Source organism: Nicotiana tabacum, unplaced genomic scaffold (genome assembly GCF_000715075.1).
Source record: "Nicotiana tabacum cultivar K326 unplaced genomic scaffold, ASM71507v2 Un00001, whole genome shotgun sequence".
Classification (NCBI taxonomy): Eukaryota; Viridiplantae; Streptophyta; class Magnoliopsida; order Solanales; family Solanaceae; genus Nicotiana; species Nicotiana tabacum.
The window spans coordinates 4203976-4226982 of record NW_027438239.1 but is presented as its reverse complement, the minus strand read 5'-3'; the positions used below and the strand labels follow the sequence as shown (position 1 = coordinate 4226982).

General features: G+C 35.8%; 1 protein-coding gene across 1 annotated transcript; it reads right to left on the bottom strand.

Annotated features, from left to right (window-relative positions):
* Positions 1 to 941: 941 nt before the first annotated feature.
* Positions 942 to 11723, bottom strand: LOC107828206 (dynamin-related protein 3B). The gene is made up of 20 exons (XM_016655480.2): positions 11164 to 11723; positions 9380 to 9662; positions 9272 to 9300; positions 9075 to 9176; positions 7583 to 7651; positions 7440 to 7499; positions 6383 to 6496; positions 6150 to 6198; positions 5865 to 5974; positions 5216 to 5308; positions 4987 to 5079; positions 4769 to 4906; positions 4257 to 4370; positions 4065 to 4160; positions 3880 to 3922; positions 3417 to 3565; positions 3174 to 3320; positions 2406 to 2458; positions 2067 to 2166; positions 942 to 1677 (listed from the first exon to the last, which is right to left on the bottom strand). Exons 1-20 carry the CDS (start codon positions 11536 to 11538, stop codon positions 1417 to 1419), a joined length of 2478 nt encoding a protein of 825 aa, XP_016510966.2. The 5' UTR covers positions 11539 to 11723; the 3' UTR covers positions 942 to 1416.
* Positions 11724 to 23007: the final 11284 nt, after the last annotated feature.

The window sequence follows — 23007 nt, the reverse complement described above, 5'->3', positions numbered from 1 at the left end:
AACATGGTTAATATTGGAAAAATCAATTCTTTCGTTTGAGAGGAAGATGGAAGAATGAAATTCTAAAATGAACCCGTTTTATTTTAAACAACAGTGGGTGTAACGGTTGGTGGGTGTGACGGTTAAGGGCATTCAGGTTTGTTATGCATCTTCGAAATACCCATATTCAATTTAACAAGTAGGCTTTTTTTTTTATAGGTTTCATTGCTACGCGGCGTCTTCTCCTTTCATTCAAAAATAAGTTTTTTTGTGTGTAGTCATTTTTATTTCTTTATTTATTTATCTTCCTTTTATAATAGTTATCAATATGCACGTGTTTTTATGCACTACAGAAGTTAGTAATATGTGAATATGCTTGGTGCTTTGAAATGATTTAGTGTGTTTTTGTACATGTGAAATGGTAAGTTTGCTATATTATACTTTTTATATTTTTATTTGTAATACACATTTTCTTGATTATTGTTTTTGCTATATGATGATTTGTTCTCTCAATTATTTTTTTTTTGTTCTTGCATTTTTAATTAAAAGAATTACATCAAAATTATGACTTAAGGTCATGTTATGATTAGGCCTCATTTGTTTTTATTAAGATTAAAACGACATCTAAAGATTAAGATGTTAATTAAGATTAAGACCTATGAAGCTAAATAGTAAGATGCGTATTAGAATACTAAATATTAAGACCATTTGGTTTTTAGCCTTTAAATGCGTTAATTTTTTATTTAAAATGAATAAATATAAAATCCAAATAAAATTATAATTAAAATATTTTAAACGATAATTATTGTAGTTGGTGATGATAATGGCTATCGGTGGTGGTTGTGTGTGATGGTGGTTACTGGTGACTTCGGTTGCTGATGATGACTGTGGGTAGTGACGGTAGTTAGCAATAGTGATTAACGATTATGGTTAATGGTGATATTTCACAATGGCGGAGTCACTTTTTCAGGTACCGGAGGTATAACATTCACATTACCACTCTACACTGAAGAGGAATATCATTGTGCAGAAAGTTACAAAACATTTCCCAAAATAAAGGCATACTATACACAAGTGATGATACTTCCTATAATCGCGTTGATAAAAGTGAAAGCAAATGAAGGATTGAACACAAAAATTGATGGCTAAATACACTTGCCAATTATCATACCAAAAGGTAACAAAACTAGCCTCATCCTATGAACAAGAAAACTCCCTATCTATTTTTTTGTATAGCTTTCTCAAACAATTGTTTATAGTTAACTAAGGAAATAGAAAATGTGTCGGTGAGCTAATAGTGGTCAGCTTAGCAAACATCACAAAGAATAGTAGCTCTCCACTGCACCAGAAGCAAAGAGGCTTGCGATGATGGCGGAGAGATCAAATGAGTACTCTCACGAATGGTCACCCCCTGCATTTCTCGAACCTTCTATACACCTACTGACGATAAAGGCCAAAATTATGCCCACCGCCGTTAGAATCTGCACCACCATACATTGGTAACCGTAGCTCACCTGAATGGGATGCATAGCGCGATCTAGAGTTGGGAGAAGTGGTGTATGAATCAGTTGAGCCACTGCTTGTATTGTACATTGATGATGTTGGAAGCCCGTGAATCCTTGGAAGGCCCGTTTGATCCGTACCCAAGCTGTAGCCCCTTTCAACTGTCTCAGTATCAAGTGGTAACTCCTCCAATGTCTGAAAACCAGAAGTAAAGTCATAATAACCCAAGCAACCCAAGCAAACCTAGAGAATGATGACAAACTGAACATCTTAAAGAATCTACACCGCTAGGATCCACTTACAGATGGTTTCACAAGGAGTAGTACAGTGACAAATAGAATACCCGATAGAGCTGATTTCATAAGGAGTATAATGACAATGAGAAAAAGGCAAAATGCAGTTACGACTTAATGTTGTCATACATCTTCCCAACTTAAACAAGCTTTTCTGCGGTAGTTCCTAAGTAAAGCCTAAAATGAGATGCAACTTATCAAAACCATAAACAATCTATCAAAAAGCTTAGTGAGCCTTGAAATGTAACATATGCAAAAATATACTTCAAGTGAAGATGGTGAAGATTTGACCTTGGAAGCTTGCTGAAGAACACGAAGTGTCTCTCGTGTACGCTTTCTCTTTGTGGCTATCTCATCAGGTTCTTGCAACATTTCTTCGAGGAGGTTGTCTCTGCAACACATAGTAAGCACCATCGATAAGAACCACGAGTACATTCAAAATATGTAGCATTGACTTGGCTAAACTGCCAGGTGCTAGAAACAACATACAAGTAGAACATAAGCACATATAATGTCATGCAGCTACGAAGCATAATGAAGGATCAATGAGCCACTATCCGGCAATTCCAGTTATATAAGTTTAGTCATCAAGAATGCAAAGAAGAAAAAAAGAAATTCCACTCCCAATACCTGTAAAGTTTCTCGATAAACACATTGTGGAGATCTCTTTTGGTCTGATTTACCTGGAGCATGGATGAACACCATTTTTGTCAACAAAAGAGAAATGTGAATCAAACTTGAAAATCGTATAAGCCTTCTTACTAGAAATTGAAAAAACACCTTGAGTCTAATAATGCTACATCAAGAAGAGACACCAGACACTTTTTCCCTCCAATTGGATATTTAGAAAAATTGTACCAACAAAAGGTAGTCAACAATTCCAGCTATACAGAAATTTCCACCACAGAGAATAAAGAAGTTTACATTTTTCACAGAATAGGAACTTGACCGATCAGTACTATGAGAAAATAAGAAGTCGGTTGCAAGTTAAAAAAAAAATTACTTTTCCCAGGAAAAAATAAGCCTCTTAACTGTTGGCAGAAAACCAAACAATAACACCAGTTCCCTGCGCCTTTAGAATATGACAAAAGCAGATTAGCATGTTTATTTCTCCATTTTGTCCCCAGGTTGACTAAAATCCCTTGTTTGCATATCACTACTTATTCTATGTCAGTGGCTTGTAGTGCTGAAAAATTCTGCCCGAAAGAGTACATCCTTTAGTAGGAGATAAGAGAATGAGACGAGATGGAAGAACTTATATTATGGTTTAATCAGAACAAAGAAACTGCGAGAATAGCATATTTAGGAATCCTCAAGACTACCAGTAGATAGAACTCTACTCACATAGATGTCAAAAATATTTCAGTAAAGGACCAAGTAATTGCTATTCATAATTACCAGAAAATGCATGATTGCTTTAGGTATTGAGTCTTCAATATTCTTCCGGACAATGTCATAGTATGACCTCAATAACAGTTTTGTGACGGCAATTTCAATAGTCTCCTGGTCTGAATGAGTTTCCAAAGGCCTCAAGACACTTGGGGGCTTCAAACAAAACATATAGAGATGTCATGTTTGATTTTATCACCAACTTAATCCATAAAGTAATTATACAGCAGAGAGGGCCTTCAAAACACATACCTCTCTCAAGTAGATCATTGAGAAATCATGATCCATGCTCTGTACAGGATCACCGAATGGCTTGCTAATGAAATTGTCTTTCACAGATGGACGATTGTCCGAGCCACCAAATATTGATGATATCCCCCAACTTGAACCAACATTTGATCCTAATAAAAAAATGTCAGCAATGGCTTTGAAAATAAGAACCACCAAAATATTACTTTCTAGATAATAAGGAGTCCAGAAAAAGGAAATGAATTCATAATAAGCAGCAACAGAAAAGTTCATGTTGCTTTTCGAACTAAAGAGTACCAAAAGATACAAAGGGGAGGATTTTTTCATAAAGTCACATTAGCAAACGGCTAGAATCCTTGTATAAAATATTCATTCCCTTCTTGTCAATCAAAATAGCTATAACTAATAACTCATGTAGCGAACACGTATCAATGAATGCGTCATGTATTACTAGATGGAAACACACCTGATGTTGTGGTTTTCTCGACTTCTTGAGCAGGCCGAACAACCTGTTTCCAGTCCAGAAGGAACACTAATCAATGCAAATAACTTAAGTTTCTTACTACTTGAAATTTGAAAGCTATGTGCGATGTCCATCAGGGAGACAATGAAGAACGCAAGCTTGGAGATGATGAAGCAGAAAAGGCCAACCTGATCAGGGACAAAACCACCAACTGATCTGGCTAGGATAGCACGTGATTTTAGACTTCTTTCAGAGTTTGGAGCTTTTTCTAAATCTACTCCTTCCTGAGTATCAATAAGCAAACAAAAAATGATCATCAGTATGATATAATATGCAAGACCAATTGCTAAAGTCTACGAAACAGCAAATGAAGCATTTACTTTCAGCCTGGGGACAGGTGCCGCAATCCTAGATGACTTGACCTGCTGTAATGCAATCTCCACAGCTTTACTCCCACCAATAAAATTTGGATGTGAAGTATTTATGTAATCCATCTGCAACAGAAAATATATTTAAGCTGAAGCAATATACAAATTTTAACAGCAACAGATTCATCAAAAATTTGATGATTTGCTAAAGCCATTCACAAACTTTAAGATGCTTTGGCAACTTTGAAATGAGTTGGTTCTTTATCTGAGATATCAGATGAGCATAGAACTAGACTCTTAAACCATTAGTTCACTAGAACTGCAGAGCAATCAATCGCAAAATTCGATTATGATCTGTAAGAACAGAACGGCTTCAAATTGATGCTAAATATTTCAAAATAGTTGACACTCATCAATCAAGTCAATGAACTTGATCACAGATGTGAATGTCGACGTGTGTCTCTGTGTGTGTTGTATTAGGTATAAGCAAAACCAAATAAAACACCCAACTTCTTTTGACATACCTCCATGTCAATAATGTGTCCAATCATTATTTCTGAAGGTTCCAGTCCTTGACGCAAAAAATGTCCTATAACCTCATCCATGCGCTTTCTCAAAATTGGAAACCGCTGCAACTCATTGACCATACAACGATGGCTCATCTACGAAGGAATCATTCGGGTTAAAACAGTGATTACAAGAATGCATTACCCAAAAAAAAAGGTACTCAACATCGGCCTACTTTTATCAGCTCATCATATATAAATCTTGCACACTGAAAACTCGGTTCCATTAGACGTGCTATTTGCCTTCGGATAAGAACTTCAAATGGGACCTACATATTTACAAAATAATTAAAATGCAACCAACCAAATGACATAAATACTAGAGAAAATATTCGATAAAGTGTTGAACTATTGGCTCAAAAGCAAAAGCAATTTGCAAAGAACAGGTTAATCCTTTGGACTTACTTCTGGCACAAATAAAGCAGATTTGGGACCTGTAGCATTTTGAATGGCAGTTCGGATGTCATCATCGGTTAAATCTTCACAAGGATCAACTTCCTGCAGAAGATAAAGAAATCTGATGAAATTTGATAAGCAACTGAACCTAGGGCAAAAACTCCAATTATGCGCATCAACACACCAATTTTGCAAAGTTACTGAAACGTTCTTGCGTCTATCATTCACCTTTTTTACCACCTTGAAGATTTAGAATTCTTGTATAGCAGATGAGGAAACAATTTTTGACATAAGGAGTTGTCAATAAAAGAGTATTCAAAATGGAACACAGGTTTTGGTAATGCGACTATGTTCGTGGACAAAAACCAACTTATGTGGACATATGATGAATATTATTTACGGATGGTATATGTGCCCACACCCTTGGCAACAATTTATGACCATCCTGAGAAAAAATTTAATGCCCAAGAAAAGCATTATAAGCCCATACCGAGTTGGCTATACCAACAAAAGCATACATATTAAGCTATCTATTTGACAAAAATGACATCAATGTCATTTATGTGCAAACATTAGCAAGTCTTTAGATGAATTTCAATTCTCTGAGCAAGAAAGGAATGAAATAGGCATTTCAAAAGTTAATATGAAAGATGTGGACCTCCAAACTCTTCACAAATATGTTCTGAAAAATGTAATGAATTCTTGCTCCACCAGAAAGCTCAGAAGTTGACATTTCTTCATTTTTTCCTTCTATCATGGAAGAGAATGCTGTTCTCGAACCAATGAAAAAAGCAAAAGAAAAAAGGCAGACACTGTTAATGAGGCTAGGAGGTGTAAATGGTCAATAAATAGGATATTTTATACTAGAAAGCAACATTAGAGATAGCAGATAGAATACAATACAGGACTATTATTGAATATTGCAAGGTTTAGGCCACATTACCTTCACTATACTTGGAAAGAATGTTCAGAAGGAGAGCACTCATACCAGCCTAGGTTCAGGGGATTAGCACAAAGATGTTAATAAATAGCTTGGAAATACTAGCTGAACAAACTACAGTAAACCTAGCAGATAGAAACCTTCCAGGACACAATAATTGGTAGTAATATGACAACAAACTCCCCAAAAATATAGGCCAGTGCATGGTAAAGCTTAGGGAAGACCAAAGCAGTTACCTGTGACTCCGTGATCTCCCCATAGCTAGCATGCTCCTTTGCGACAGACAAAAGTGCAGCACTAATGCGTGATTTCAATCCTGGAAGAAGTGTTTTGATGTGTTGCACCAAAATCTGCATTAAATAAGAGTGTTCAAGTTGCTTTGTGACATAATCCTGTTATCCACACAAAGCTAAACCTACCCAAGTTATATTTGATTTTAAAGCAATAAGATGTCCCATACCAGAACTGGAAAGCAAACAGCAGGCATGGGAAATTTACATTTCCTATGGGACAGGATGGCTGGGATTGTGGTGAATGTGGGTGGTAGCCAATCATCTAACTGATGTAGAAAACAATAAAAAGACAACAGGTATCTGTTGCACAAATGCAAGTAAAAAGGTGCAGCCATAAATAGGAAAGACAGCCTTAACATGTCTTTAGAGAAAATAACCCCAGAAAAAAAGTAAATATCACTAGGAAGACATGACTCCTATCCAATATACACAAAGGCAAGTATTAGGAGACCACATGACACATAAGCAACATGCAACTAGAATTGTTCATACAGAGAGTGCGTCCAGATTATGATGTTTGTTTTCAAGACGAAATAAGCTGCTTGGTAAAACCCCAATCACATATGCAGGGAACCCAAAAAGAAAGGTAACACAGACCACTACGCAGACACATGTATAGATGTGTATGCTGTGCTTCTCGTGTGCCAAAACAGACATGGTTACTGTGTAAAAAACTTATTTTTTACAACAGCTAGTGACAAGACAAGCATGTCTAAGTATTTCAAGGTGAAGGTATTTCTCAACACATGACTTTTTGCCTTCGTTTTTTTTTAATTCAACATGTTAATTACATTTTAAAACTCAAAAAAATTAGAGGATGAAACTTATAAGTTTTTAATTGATTTGGAGATATTTTGAAAATGTAACTGAAAAATATAATGTGTGACCTTACTGTGGTTTCATGTTTTTGATAAATACCGGTCCTACAAAGATGTAATGCATGCAATGTCACAATCCAATAAGAAGAAGGATCACTGTTACTTTTACCAGCAGAGATTACCTGGTTCAACTTTTTTGCCAATTGAGGTACACCACAGCGATCAGCAAGATCACTATATACCTTCAGGAAAGAATCAATAAAACAGGAGATTATTAATGGATATCGACATGAAATCAACTAATAAGAGATGGTAGAAAACATACAGGACGGCTGCGGAAGAACTTCTCCTCAGCTACAAGAGCATCCTTAATACTCCGGTTCGTCATAATATCCTGTTTTAAATAATTCAGCTATAATATTATAATCTTATAAAGCAAGTATATACAAATATCTATGCACATATATGCACACAGACACACTTATAAACATAGACTGCTGTCGGCTAAAGCTACTAAAAAGTGTATTAGGTAGTGTTGCTAATATGTAGCAAACTGTTACCTTGTTACCATTTACTTTTTTCTCTGATAAACAATATCTTTACCTTGTACTTATAAATAGACTAGTACAGGCAGTACGCAAAGTAGATTTGTTGTATATTATGCACTGGCTGCTAAGCTCTTCCGTATTTGAACACAACTTTTAAGATTTTCAAGTTTTTTCACTACTGCAAAGGTGCTCTGGATCTTAAACTCATTCTGGTCCCTTTTGGTGCTCAATGGCTATAAGTTTCTCTACTTATTTATCTGTCCTTTAGGCCTATTATAGGGTGGTATAATGTGTCATACTTCTTCTCTTTTGGCACAAAAGGAAAGAGTGAAGAGAGGAATCATGGAGGTTGCGCAGTTTATTGCCTCTATCATGGGTTTAATTATATATGCTTCAAAAGTACTGTGTCTTTTTTCCTTGAATGGTTTGGTTGTGTCGCTTTAGAGTGCTTTTAATAATCCTTAAAATTAATTGTACTAATCCATGACTCAAAATAAAGCATTGGCTAGTGGTATTCAAAAAAGATTACTTTGCATTCAAAAAGAAAATCACACACAAACAAATGAAAAGCTAGTTGCCCAAAACCGATTTAGCAGCCAAGAGACTATAAAAGAAAAAAAGACCTGAATTGCACCCCATGCTTCAGACATGAAGATAAATATGCAATCTACCGCACAGTATTTGAAAAATAAGTATTGGCAGCATTACAGAATTTCCTATGAAGAATGATAGATTAATTGCAAAGAATAAAAAAACCCATTACTTTACTCATCTTCTTCATTTTGCACCTCTTTTGATTAGGCTAGAACATCAGGGTCAAATTAAAAAGGCTTAAGTGTGAAATTCTTGAATCACAGAAGAACTCCAAAACTGTACTTCTTGTCCTAAAGTTGAAGCATTTGTTGCGCAAAGATGACCACGAAATGATCAAAACAACATATCTCAAAAGGTGTCAGGTAAAATTTAGTAAGAACGTCGAACACATGCACTTAGATAACCACGCCCAGGAAAAGAAAAATTGCTAGAGGTGCCTCTCAGAGACTATAAAGACTCTACATATCCATGAAGAATGTGGACAATTTTTTCGTTTTTGGTTCTACGCCGATCACAACATGACTATAAGAATAAAAAGGTTTTAAAAGAAAAATGATAACCGCAGATGCAACTCCAAAACATAAATATGAAAGCTCAAAAGCGAAAAATCAAGAGAAAACAAAACTACATGAGATAAACTATGTTCTCCACCAAAAGTGTAACTGGATGTATTACCTCCTGACAACGATTCACTACACCAACATAACCAAGGCGAAGGGGAATCACTTTTCCAAGTAAAAAGTTACGAGCATCAGTACCCCTATCCATGATGTCCAACTGCAGAAACAGTGAAAATACAACCAAGTAAAAACAACTACCAATGAAGAGATATAATCAACACAAGGATGAAATTCATTTCCTTTCACTCTGACCTTTGTGATGACTCCAATGGTTCGATAACCTGCAAGAAGAAACTCTTCATATAAGAAAGCACCTGAACAACCAAACTCCCTAGCAGAGAATATATTGTTGCAACATACCATCAGGGTCAGCGTTCCCAGCAATCTGAAGCGCATCCGAGTTGGCTAAGTCAGAATTAGCCGGTGTTACAGCCAAAATTAAGCAGCTTGGGAGCTTAATATATGACATTATCATTGTTCTGATCCGAGCTTCAATATCAGAAGGCTGATCTCCAACAGGCACCTTTGTTATGCCAGGCAAATCCACTAGAGTAATATCAAGGACATTTGGTGAGAAAATTTTCAACCGTATCTGCTTGTCTGAGATACCTTTATTTGCTCCTACTTCGCGTTCTGTCTCCGCCTAAAGCCCATGATGAAGGATTGGCAGTTAGAAAAGAGAAAGAATTGCTGAAATATCAAGGAAAAGAAATCACACGAACAATATTATGTTGGGCGTCCTTCCCTCATGAAATCCTTGCTACTGGATGTTACCATGCATATATTTCTACACCACGATAGTCAGTCTATTAACAATCTTCTTTAACCATAACTAATGCACAGACAAGAAGATAATCTTAACAATCACAACTAAACTGTTTCTCCTTGCCCATGTTGGAGAGACACTATCTTTAGAATACGGCTTACCATATAGATCTGTTATATATTACGGGTAGAGTTGTCCTTTTGAAAGATAACTACATTAGCCTCAGTTCTTCAACTACATAATGTCATGACCAAAGTGAATTCTATGCAAGAAAAAGAGAGTCCACATTGTCTACAAATTAAGAGGAGCGGTTCTTGGGACGCGGACAATAACATCTACCCAGGAACATCACGCCCATAAGATAAAGGAGTGAACAGATCACCCAATTAATAAACTACGCTTTGGTCACATGCCCTCTATATCCTTTCCACTTTATTCACGCCCACTTCATTGCAATACTTAATATTTTACATCTTTCAAGATAAATCAGGTGCTTTCTACAATTGAATAGATAAATGAACTTGCATAAAAGAATTAAGAAGTGTGATAACTAAATCAATGCACATCATAACAGCAAAAGTATCTAAACCTATAATAGCACTCAAGAAGGTCAGGGGTCAATAAAAACTTGTGTCTTATGAATAAATCCCTCAGCTTCCAATGATCACTGTAATAAAAATCCCGCAAAACATAATAATTCATAAGAGCAAAGAAGATTCGGTAAACAAGTACGGGTAATGATAGGCAGGGATACGAACATCACTTTCATTAACATAGTTACTTTCTTGATAGTTATAACCTACTATATTGGTTGATTCGGAATATGAGGCCAGTTAGGATTTAGGACTTGCACTAGAATATTTGATATTCAATGGAACTAACTACTTTCCTCTTGGACCATATGCATACTAAGAAGATTAAAAATTTACATACATTCCACAGAGCACCCAATCTAATCAGTAAAGACTTATCCGCACCCTGTGTTTCACTTAATCAAAAATAAAAAAAATACTTTCCCAACCAGGTGTCCACTTCGGAGTTTGGGGCCCGACTAATCCGGAATCGACCCAAAGTCCCACTTTGGGGTAAACCGCTCCCGGGCACGAACCCGAGACCTTTAGTTTAAGGATGGAGAGGTACTTACCATCCTACCACAACCTTTGGTGGTATATCAAAGTTAACTTAGCAGAAGAATAACTACAATAACCTAAAGCTCCCACCTTTACTACAATACCACAACCGAATAAACTGAATAAAAAGTTCACATAATTTTAGACTTTAGAGTCATGATCAAAACTTTCAAATTTCAATCCAACAGAATGGAGTCAAGATTGTCATTGACTTTAAATTCTAAGTTTAACATACAAGTCTTGTATACCTGAATCTCCCTACGAATTTCATTGAAATCAAAGAAACGCTTGCCAGGATGGTGCAAGAACTCTCCCCATTCCTGATCACCAGCAGCATCATTAGGATTATTAGGCTTGGTTTGAAGGAGTTGTAGAACAAGAGGGCGCCTCGTACATATATCAGAACCTCTAGGCAAGAAATCGCGACCTACGAGCGCCTCAAGCACACTTGATTTCCCACTACTTTGACTCCCTACTACAGCAACCTGCGGCAGCTCAATTGTGGATTGACTTCCAAGCTGTGCGAATATGTCTTGGAGTTTGTTCACTATCGGTATCACTGAATGACCCAATGATGCCGCCTCCGCCGCCGCCGCATTGCTAGTGCTTGATTCTTCCGCCATGGCAAATTTTGATTTAGAGCTAAAACCCTACAAAGTTTGATGTTTGATGATTTAAAAGAAATTTTTCTTACTGGCCAAGAAACCGCACAAACCGAAAATTATTGTACAAGCAATTTTCCAACCCACATACAATACAAACTCCTCACTTAAATATGAGGAAACCTAGAATAATTCCTATTGGCAATAATAAAACTCCATGAAGATTGGGATATAATGGAACATTATTTTAGATGAAGATTGGCATACAAATTCCTATTTGCAAAGTAATTTCGACTTGTAACGAACATTACTTAATTAGTATGGTTTCATTTCATTTGATGTAATTTCGTAATCATTAATATACAATACTAGTACTTTTCCTTACACTATCTCCTTAATTAGAGTTGTAAAAGATCTATGAAATATGTATTTGATTTATACGATTTATACTTACTAGTCTAAGAACTCGCGCGATGCACGCATAATTTGACAGAATGTTAGATCTTATAAAATTATGATCTAATATATCATATTAACTTAATAAATATTACTAGTTGTATTTTATTATTTAATATAATGTGCAGAAATATAACACAATCTATACAAAATTAAAGGATACAATCATATAGCAATCAAATAAGTTGTTTGATCCTTTTTATTTTTACTATTGAATTAGCAAGTACTTAGTACTATTGATAATTTTCTTGAGTGTTATTTATTTATCTTTTATTTTTTAATTAATTTAAAATATAAATATCATAAAATTATCTCTATCCCCCTCTTTTCGTACATTCCTTTCTACTGATACTTATTTGATTAGTTTTCAAATTTTGTAATTTATTAAAAATTGAAATAAAGTAATAATTTTTACTAAATTATAATTTTGAATTCATCAAAAGTTTAAAGAGATATACACACACACATATATATGTATGTATGTATTATGCTTATCTTATGTATAAAATCCTAATAGTATCTTTATATTTTTGTATTTTTCATTTGAATTGAAAGTTTCTTTATTTTTTATTTTATTTTTTATTTTAAAATAATTTTAAAACTCCAACTTGAAACTACTCCCAAATTTGAATGGATAATTTTATTATATATTTTCATTTTTCTATTATAGCTAATTTTATATTTTTTTTAAATATTTGTAAAACTCCAACTTGAAACTACTTCCTAATTTGAATGGGTAATTTTTTTCCCTTTTTATTATATATATTTTCACTTTTTTATTATAGCTAATTTTCTTTTTTCTTTTTTTTTTATATTTAAAACTCCAACTTAAAACTACTCCCCAGTTTGAATGAGTACTTTTTTTTTCCTTTTTTTATTATAGCTAATTAAGATATCTGTATTTATAATTTAAATAGAGTAACCAATTAATTAAAAATTTAAAATTCAAAGTTTTTTTAGTCAGGAAGGGAGTAACAAAAACTACTCCCCAACTTGAATAGGTTGTTTTTTTATTGTTTTTATTTTTTAATATTTTTGTTTTTTTACTATAGCTAATTTAAGTTTTTCTTATTTTTTGTTTTTTAATTTTAAAATAATTTTAAAACTCCAACTTGAAACTACACCCCAGTTTGATCTTAACAATGCCACTTGACTTCTTGTATTTTTTATTTGAATTGAAAGTTATTTTATTTCTTTATTTTCATTTTTTTATTTTAAAATAATTTTAAACTCCAACTTGAAACTACTCTTCAATTTGAATGGGTATTTTCTTTTATTTATATATTTCCGTTTTTTATTATGGCTAATTTTAGTTTTTCTTTTATTTTTTTATTTTAATATATTTTTAAAACTCTAACTTGAAACTACTCCCAATTTGAATGGGTAATTTCTTTTCGTTATTTTTATAGCTAATTATAAGATGTCTATATTTATTAATTCAAATAGAGTAACCAATTAATTAAAAATTTAAAATTCAAAAGATTGTATAGCTAGACAGGTAATTTATTTTGTCTTAAAACTCCAACTTAAAACTACTCCCAAATTTGATTTGGCAATTATTATTATTTTTAATTTCATTTTTTATTTGAAATAATTTTAAAACGCCAACTTTGTTGGAGCTTTGTCCTAAAAATCTATATTTGGCGTACTTATGGTTATATATATATATATATATATATATATATATATATATAAGAAAGAAACGTTCCAATTTAAATTGGTAATTTTTTATTTCTTTTATTTCCGTTTTTTTATTTTAAAATAATTTAAAAACTCCAAATTTAAACCACACCCCAATTTGAATTGGCAATTTTTTATTTCTTTATTTTTATTTTTTATTATAAAATAATTTTAAAATTCCAACTTGAAACTATTCCCCAACTTGAATAGGTAATTTTTTTTTATTATTAATATTTTCGTTTCTTATTGTAGCTAATTTAATTTTTTTCTTATTTTTAATTTTTTAATTTTGAAATAACTTTAAAACTCCAACTTGAAACTACTCCCCAATTTGAATGAGTAGTTATTTTTTTTATATTTTCGTTTTTTTAATATAGCTAATTATAAGACATCTATATTTATTAATTTAAATAGAGTAACCAATTAATTCAAATTTTAAGAAGGTTTTTTTTAGTTAAAAGGTAATTTATTTTGTCTTAATAATGCCACTTGACTTTTTGTAGTTATGCCACTTGTCTTAATAATATACTTTTACCTCTCCTTTTATTATATTTGTCGTCATGTAATTCTGTTGATATTTTATTTTACTTTATTTTATATTTTACTTAATACAGTCAGACCTCTCTATAACAGTATCTCTATATAACAACCATATTTTTCTTGGAGCTAATTTTTATATTATGTTATAATATATATCCTCTATAACAACACTTTATTATAGCAACCAAAAAATTTCGGAACAAACGAGACTGTTATAGAGAGGTTTGACTGTAATAAGTAGATGTGATGTATATGTAGTTTCGATAATTACTTATCTTAATAACTAACAATATCATAATTTTTTTAAATCAAGAGTTCATATAGCTAAGAAATTGCTATTGCAAACGTATTAGAGTCAGCTGCTATATTTTCATTAATTCATTCTTTCTTTATTTTACAGTGAACTATGCATCTGAATAGTTCTTTTTTATGAAAATATATTTAAAAAGGACTGTTAATCTATGAGCAAAAATATAGTGTTTATCTATACTATATTAAAAGTACGAAGTCTCTTAGTTAAATGTTGTTCGTCTTTTTAACCCTTTAAACATAGAGTTTACATCGGATAAAATAGTCATTTAATAATTTTTTCCTAATATTTAGGAATAGTCATTTAATTTTTTTCTTAATATTTAGAAATAATTATTTAATTATTGTCCTAATATTTAGGACTTTAATTTTCAATTCTAGAATTCATACACTTTCAACTCCATTTAAATTTAGGAATATTAGATAAGCACGTTCAATTACAAACTAGGATAGTTTCGACAACTTTCGATTTAAGAGTATTTTTTTCTTTCTTTTTCTTCTAACTTTTGTAGACCGCTTGCCTTTTATTTTATTAGAATATTTTTGAGGTTAGTTCACAATCTTTTCAAATATACAATTTTAAAAGTAAAAATCATCTCACTAAGTAATATTAAAGTTTTTACCATTCTATACGTGAAAACAAAATAGTAAAAAAAAAATTGAGGTTATAATTCGCCGAAAATCATTTATATTTGTTTATGAAAGTAAAAAATAAATACAACAAAATAAGAAATCATAACAAATTAAAAAATTTAAAAGCAAAAATGTTTTTGTAGATTTTATCATAAAAATATTTTTAGAAAATATAAACAATTAAAATATTTTTTTAATCAAATTGGATTTACTTTTAAAAAGTCTTTATTTAAATGAGAACTGATTATAAGTACACAAAGAAAAACAAAACGTTATATATGTGGGAATTGATGAAAAGAATAAATTCTAATTTTGATCTTAACATGAATTTCATATTCTAAGTCCTTCCACAATAGTATGAACATAGCCCTTTCATAATCAAATAATTGCAAGTAATACTACTACAATCATATACTCTTGCTTTCTATGGAAAACAACATCCGGATGCATCCGAATGAAGAATCTTAGATGTATGATTATGTGTTCTGACAAAAAATGAATTGTAGATTAATCATACTATAGCGGTTGAATTAATCCATTTTTTCCATAATAATTTACTTTTGCAATTATATTTTATTCTTTTCAAATATGTTGGAAACAATTCCTATATAGTATTTTTTTTAAACAATCGAACAATCTACATTTTTATCATGAGAAAAAAAGATGTCTTTTGAAAGTTAGTCGACCATACTTTTGTATTTTTAGAATGAATTTCAAAACATGGGATACACGCACAATGCGCGTACTCTAATACTAGTATTAATAAAATGCTAATCTTGACACGAATTATTAGTTACACCCTAACATATTCGTGGTCTTAGATACTCACTTGAACTTTGATATATGATAACTGATATCCCCTAGATGTTGACATGGCAAAGAGCATAGACACACTTTTCTTAAGGCAATTGAAAGTGAAAAAAATAAAAAATCTGCTTCCAAATAGGGTATTTCACGTCGCATGTTAAATAGTCATATACAATAGTTTATTTGTTAGAATTGTATATTTCTTCTTGCTTCATATTAATATATAATGCATATTTTACCTTGATTTTGTATTTTTTAATTTTTATTTAGATATAATGGCTAGTTGTTTTAATTGTGTATTTCTTCTTTTTTTAAGATTTCGCTGGAACTCCATCATTTTAGCTAAATAATTTTTTTAATCTAAATACTAGAGTACCAATGATATATTTCTTATTACTTTTCATTAGATGCAAATGGATATTTATTTCAGTTGTGTATTTTTATTTTTTAGTTAAATTAGTAAAAAGAAGTTGCTAGAGCTCTATTATTTTGCCTAATTAAAAAGGTATAGCCTAAATAATAGAGTTGCAATTATATACTGCTTTATTTATTTATTTAGATATTATAACTATTTACTTCAACTGTATATTTTTCTTTTTTGAGAAAATATGTAAATATACTTGCTTAAAGTTGTATGGGTCAAAATCTGCCTAAGGGCACTCGACGTGAAGTGGTGTTACCAAAAGTAATTTGACCGAAGTCGACTAGTAACTAATAGGACTCACCGCTGTGCAGCCAATCATGGCCGAGGTCAAGTATCAGAAGAGGCAGTAACGGCTAGTTTAGTAATAGGATCTTTAAGAGAATATTTCGTTGGATATTCTTTGTACTTGTACTTTTAGGATTAACAGGGGGCATGTACCTATAAATAGAAAGAGAGACAAGGTAAAAAGCATGTAATATTCTTGGATAAGAATATTCTTGATAAAGTAGACTCTCTCTCTAGATAAATACAAATACTACCTTTCTAAAGAGATTCGATTGTTGATTATTCTACACCTTTCCCATCAGATCCGAGAAAGGCCCCGATATTCTTATATTTGTCTGTCATTCACCATTGTGAGAAGGAGGAATCATCCACCTCATTCAATATTGGGTGAATAATTCTCCTTATTTACTTTAGTGCCATTTATTGTTATTTAATGCTTGATATTCCTCTTCCATTATTGATATTGAAACATTAAATACACATTCCATTTAACTCTCTTTCAACGTTGTTCAACATTATCCACATAGATTGATTATAGATCTGAAGTTATTATTATTAACTAGGCTTAACCCCTCGTTACATAAAATTAATTAGTCTAACCAAAGGTTTATAGTTTTTGGTCATATAATTTGGCGCTGTCTGTGGGGATTTCCTAGTTAAATTTTAGTTTCTTATAGATCTATAATTAGCACAAAAAAGAAAGGGGCAACCCCCCCACTTTCTTGTACACACAGATCTAACACGACAGATAACGGTGAAGAAAGAATGAAGGCAGTGGCCGATCTCACCACCAACCTCTTAAACACCATCAACAAGGTTTCTGAAACGGAGGGTGAAGATGTAACGCCAAATGCCTCTCTCATGCGAAGTGGCTCACCCCTTCCTCATGGTAGTATCACAACGTCCTACAGTAAAGGAGCTTCCACGTCCATAATGGAAGAGGCACCACCATCAATGAAGAAACTGCTCGAGGCTTGGCTGACAAATACCTTGACCAGCATCCTCGACAAACCCGCCCAAAAGGCGATCAGAGAAAATGCAAGGACTTGCGTTGCACCAATAACGACCGAGCAACACGACCCTCCTCCCCCATAACAGGTATCACTCACAATGTTAATAATGCATATGACGACACCCTCACAACCATTTTGAGGAATATGGAAGAAATGAAAAACGAGAACAAAATGCTTCGAGAACAAATGAAAGAGCATCAAGAAAGGGTAGACAAAATACCGGGCGCCCCAAAACTCTTACCAAAAAGAGATGATGGTCGGTTCGCTGAACAACCTTACAGTGATGAAGCCGCCCCATATGCCATACCCAAAACCTTTAAAATGCCGCCATACCCAAAAGTATGTGATGGTACGTCCGACCCTGAGGATCATGTGACTCACTATATCACCGTAATAAAAGGCAACAACCTCGCCAAAGAACAAGTATCCTTCATCCTGTTGAAAAGGTTTGGCGAAACCCTCACTAGGGGCGCATTAACTTGGTATTCACAACTGCCCACGCGCTCCATTGAAACATTCGAAGAGATGGTCGACAAGTTCGTAACGGCTCATGACGTAGCTAAAAAGGCGAATGCAAGAGTGAATGTTATATTTGCCATCAAACAATCACCCTGAGAAGGACTAAGGGACTTTCTCGCTCGATTCAACCGCGTAAGGATGACCTTACCAAATATATCAGAAGGCATGGATGTAGAAGCTTTCCAAAATGGGTTGAACAGAAACGGTTCGAGGGCGACCAGAAAGTTGCTGAGCCGGCTTATGAAATATCCCCCAACCACTTGGGATGAAATACACAATGCCTATTGCACCGAAGTCTGTGCTGACAAAGACGACCTAAATGGACTAACCCGACGGTTGACCTCAGTACAGGCCGAGTCTAGAAAAGATCGAAGAAACGACACCAGAAGGGATCTAGCAGTTCCATGACCCAACCGAGAAAGGCATCAACCATATATCAGAGGCGCCATCATGACGCCCTCCCGTCACAATGAGGGCCCATCTAGACCCAGGACAAAGACTCACCAGAGCGAGAGAGGTATGCCCCATTTACTATCTGCTCACAATTTTTGTGTCGCCCCTTCAGAAATAGTCTACGCATTGGAGAAGCTCGACCCAAAAGTGAAGTGGCCATAGAAGATAAGGTCCGACCCAAGCACCAGGAAGTCAAACGCCCTCTACCGATTCCACCAGGAACAAGGTCATAAAACCGAGGATTGCATCGCCCTAAGATAGGAGGTCGTGAACATGCTTCACAAAGGGCACTTGAAAGAGTTGCTGAGCGACCGAGGAAGGGCCAACTTTGCTCGAGGATGTGAACAACACTGGGGGCCGCCAAAACCACCTTCGCCAACTAGCACCATTCAAATGATCATCGGAGATGGCGATGACGCATCAATCAATAGCGTAAAATTCACCACAACCTACAAACTCAAACGGCTGATCACTCATGAACGGTACGACGAACTTGAAGAAAGTATCATCTTCGATAAGTCAGACACCCACAATTTGGTTTTCCCTCACTATGATGCTCTTGTTATCACTTTATGAATATTAGATACAAATATGGGATGTATTATGGTGGACGATGGGAGCGACATGTGCATTATCCACCTTCGAGTGCTTGCACAGATGAAACTTGAGGATAAGATAGTGCCACACTGCATCACGCTAACCGGTTTTAACAATGCAGTTGAACGAACATCTGGAGAAATCACACTCCCCGTCCTGGCAGGTGGCGTCACCCTGGAAATCACATTCCATATCATGGATCAGGACACGACGTATAACGCCATAATAGGTCGACCTTGGATACACGCCATGAAGGTTATCCCCTCCAGCTTGTACCATGTTATCAAATTTCCTACCCCATGGGGAGTGTTCAGCATATGAGGCGAACAACGCACGTCCCGAGAATGCTATCGCATCGCCCAGGACTGCACATACACCCAACAAATAAAGGGCAAAGCAAAAGAGGCATAGCAATTAACAGGGTCGAGGTCGAGTAATGATGAAAGAACAAACGTCGTCAAAGACCCCGAAATAATAGAAGCCACGTGATCAACCGTCGAAGTCCTCGACCCCGTCCAACTTGATGATAACGACCACAACAAGAAAGCCTATATCGGTTGCCAGCTACAAGAACCAGTTAAATTCCGTCATTTCTTAATTAATAATGTAGACTTGTTTGCTTTTCCCATGCAGACATGCTAGGTATCCCGAAGGAGGTCGCGACGCACAAGTTGAACGTCGACCCATTCTACCCCCCGGTAAGGCAAGTCATGCAAAAATTCAATTTCGCAATAAATGATACAGTACGCGAGGAGGTTGAAAAGTTGCTGAAAAATGGCTCCATCAGAAAATCAAAATACCCCCAATGGGTCGCCAACGTGGTCATGGTAAAAAAGAAAAATGGGAAATGACGGATGTGCGTAGACTTTACATATTTGAACAAAGCATGCCCGAAGGACTCATTCCCACTACCCCTATCGACTAGCTCATCGACGCAACAACCGGGCATGAATTGTTGAGCTTCTTAGATCCATACTCGGGCTATAACCAGATCCTCATGGAAGAGAAGGACCAAGAAAATACCACCTTCACCACCCACCAAGGAATGTATTGCTACAGGGTGATGCCTTTCGGACTGAAAAACACGGGGGCAACATACCAAAGGTTGGTAACAAGAATGTTCAAGGACCAGCTCGGCAAGACCATGGAGCCTACATAGACGATATGTTGGTCAAGTCCAAAAGGAAAGAAGATCACATCGACCACCTGAAAGAGGCCTTCGACATACTCAGGCGATATGGGATGAAACTGAATCCTGAGAAGTGTGCGTTCGGCGTAACCTCAGGAAGGTTCCTGGGCTTCCTGGCATCACAAAGAGGCATCGAGGTCAATACCGACCAAATCAAAGCCATATAAGGAATACCAAAACATTTAAGCAGCAAAAAACAGGTTCAGAAGCTGATCCGCCGCATCGCCGCCTTGTCGAGATTCATCTCACGATTATCTGATAGATGTCACAAGTTTTTCAGCGTGCTCAAGAAGAACAACGGCCTCCTATGGACATCCGAGTGCGTTCAAGCCCTGAAGGAGTTAAAAGCCTCTCTATCATCGTCGTCGTTGCTTGCCAAAGCAGAACCTGGGGAACATCTACTCGTCTACCTCGTCGTATCCGAAGTAGCGGTGAGTGCAGTTCTTGTCCGAGTAAACAAAGGTACGTAATCCCCCATCTATTACAATAGAAAAACCCTAGTCGACGCTGAGACGAGGTACCCCCACCTCGAAAAATTGGCCTTGGCCTTGGTCATAGCTTCATGAAAGCTTAGACCCTACTTTCAGTGCCATCCGATCTCGGTAGTCACAACTTTCCCCTTGAGAAGTATCTTGCATAAGCCCGAGCTATCGAGAAGATTAGCTAAGTGGGCCATAGAATTAAGCGAGCATGATATCACATATCAACCATGGACGACGATAAAATCACAAGTCCTCACCGACTTCAGCACAAAAATAATGCTTGAAGTCGAAAAAGAAGCCTCCCACGCTTCTTCGCAAGCACAAGATCTATGGATTTTGTACACTGACGACGCTTCCAATGCATAGGGGTCCAGACTGGGACTCGTGCTCGAAGTCCCGATAGGCAAAGTGATTCGACAGTCCATAAGGTGCCCAGACATGATTAACAATGAGGCCGAGTATGAGGCCGTGATTGCAGGATTAAGGATAGCACTCAAGTACGGAGCGAGGCGAGTCATGCTACGCTGTGATTCTCATCTCATCGTTAACCAAGTCACCGTGGATTTCTAGATCAAACAACAAAGGTTGCAAAAATACCATGCCGAAATCTTCAAGTTATTGCCTGAGTTTGATGAATCCCTCGGGCACAAAACACCGAAGCCGATGGCCTTGCCAAATTAGCGGCAACCACTAAAAGCATAACCGGAGAAGGAAATTTGGTCACCCTCCTCCACTCATTGATAAATCAAATCGAGGTAAGGACTATAAATTTAACTTGGGACTGGCGCAACCGTATTATTACATGCTTGCAGGACGACGTACTCCCAGATGATAAAAAATAAGCCAAGAAACTTCGGATGCAAGCAGCCAGGTGCAACATTATCCAAAACGATCTGTACAAGATGATGTACGGCGGCCCTTAGCGAAATGCTTGGGCCCGAATCAAACTCGGCGTGTCCTAGAAAAAGTCCATGAGGGCCACTGCGGGGTTTATTCCGGTAACCGAGCTCTGGTCAGATGTCTCATACGAGCAGGTTACTACTGGCCTACTATGAAAAAAGAGGCCATAGATTTCGTAAAAAGATGCGAGCAATGCAAAAAAATACGCCCCAATGATCCACAAAGTAGGTGAGCAACTCCACTCGGTCACTTCCCCTTGGCCTTTCATCAAGTGGGGAATGGACATCATCGGCCCCCTCCCCGCAGGACGAGGTAATGTACGTTTCCTTTGGGTTTTAACTGACTATTTTTCTAAATGGGCAGAAGCAGGAGCATTCGCTCAGATACGCGAGCAGGAAGTGATCGCCTTCATATGGAAGAACATTGTGTGCCGCTTTGGCCTCTCCAAAGAGATCAGCTGCGACAACGGACCCCAATTCACTAGAAAAAAGGTTGCCGAATTTTTCAAAAAATGGCATATCAAAAGAATACTCTCCACCCCATACCACCCCGCGGGCAATGGGCAATCAGTGTCCTCCAATAAATCAATACTGAACATCATGAAGAAAAAGCTCGAGGACGCCAAGGGACTTTGGACAGAACTAATGCCAGAAGTGTTATGGGCCTACCGCACAACACCAAAGACGAGCACATGAGAAATGCCCTAATCGTTAGTCTATAGGACTGACACAGTAATAGCAGTCAAAGTTGGAGAACCCAGTTTGAGATACTCACATGAGAGCGGGCCGAGGAATGACGAAAATAGAAGTCAAGACTTCGACGAAGCTGAAAAACGGAGAGACATGGACTACATAAGGATGATCGCCCAAAAACAATAGGCTTGACATTACTACAACAAAAAGGCCAAGATCAGACCACTCAAAGTCGGGGACTACATGCTAAAGGCCAAAACACAAGCAAGCCAAGACCCGCGGGAGGGCAAACTGGGAACAAATTGGGACGGCCCATACAAAATCACAGCAACAGCAAGCAAATGGTCATTTTAACTAGAAACAATGGAAGAAAAACAGCTACCAAACAACTAGAACGTCGCCCACCTCAAGTACTTCAACTTTTAAGAACAAGTGTCCTCCATGTCATACTCTTTTTCCCTCACTTGAGTTTTGTCCCAATTGGGTTTTATCAAGGAGGTTTTTAATGAGG

Excerpts from the sequence above, each read along its gene's own strand:
- LOC107828206 (XM_016655480.2), bottom strand. The coding sequence starts at position 11,538 with ATGGCGGAAGAATCAAGCACTAGCAATGCGGCGGCGGCGGAGGCGGCA. Across the intron at positions 7,500-7,582 it reads AGTTCTTCCGCAGCCGTCCT|GTATATAGTGATCTTGCTGA; the intron begins GTATGTTTTCTA and ends TCTTTCCTGAAG. Across the intron at positions 4,371-4,768 it reads GACACATTATTGACATGGAG|ATGGATTACATAAATACTTC; the intron begins GTATGTCAAAAG and ends TTTCTGTTGCAG.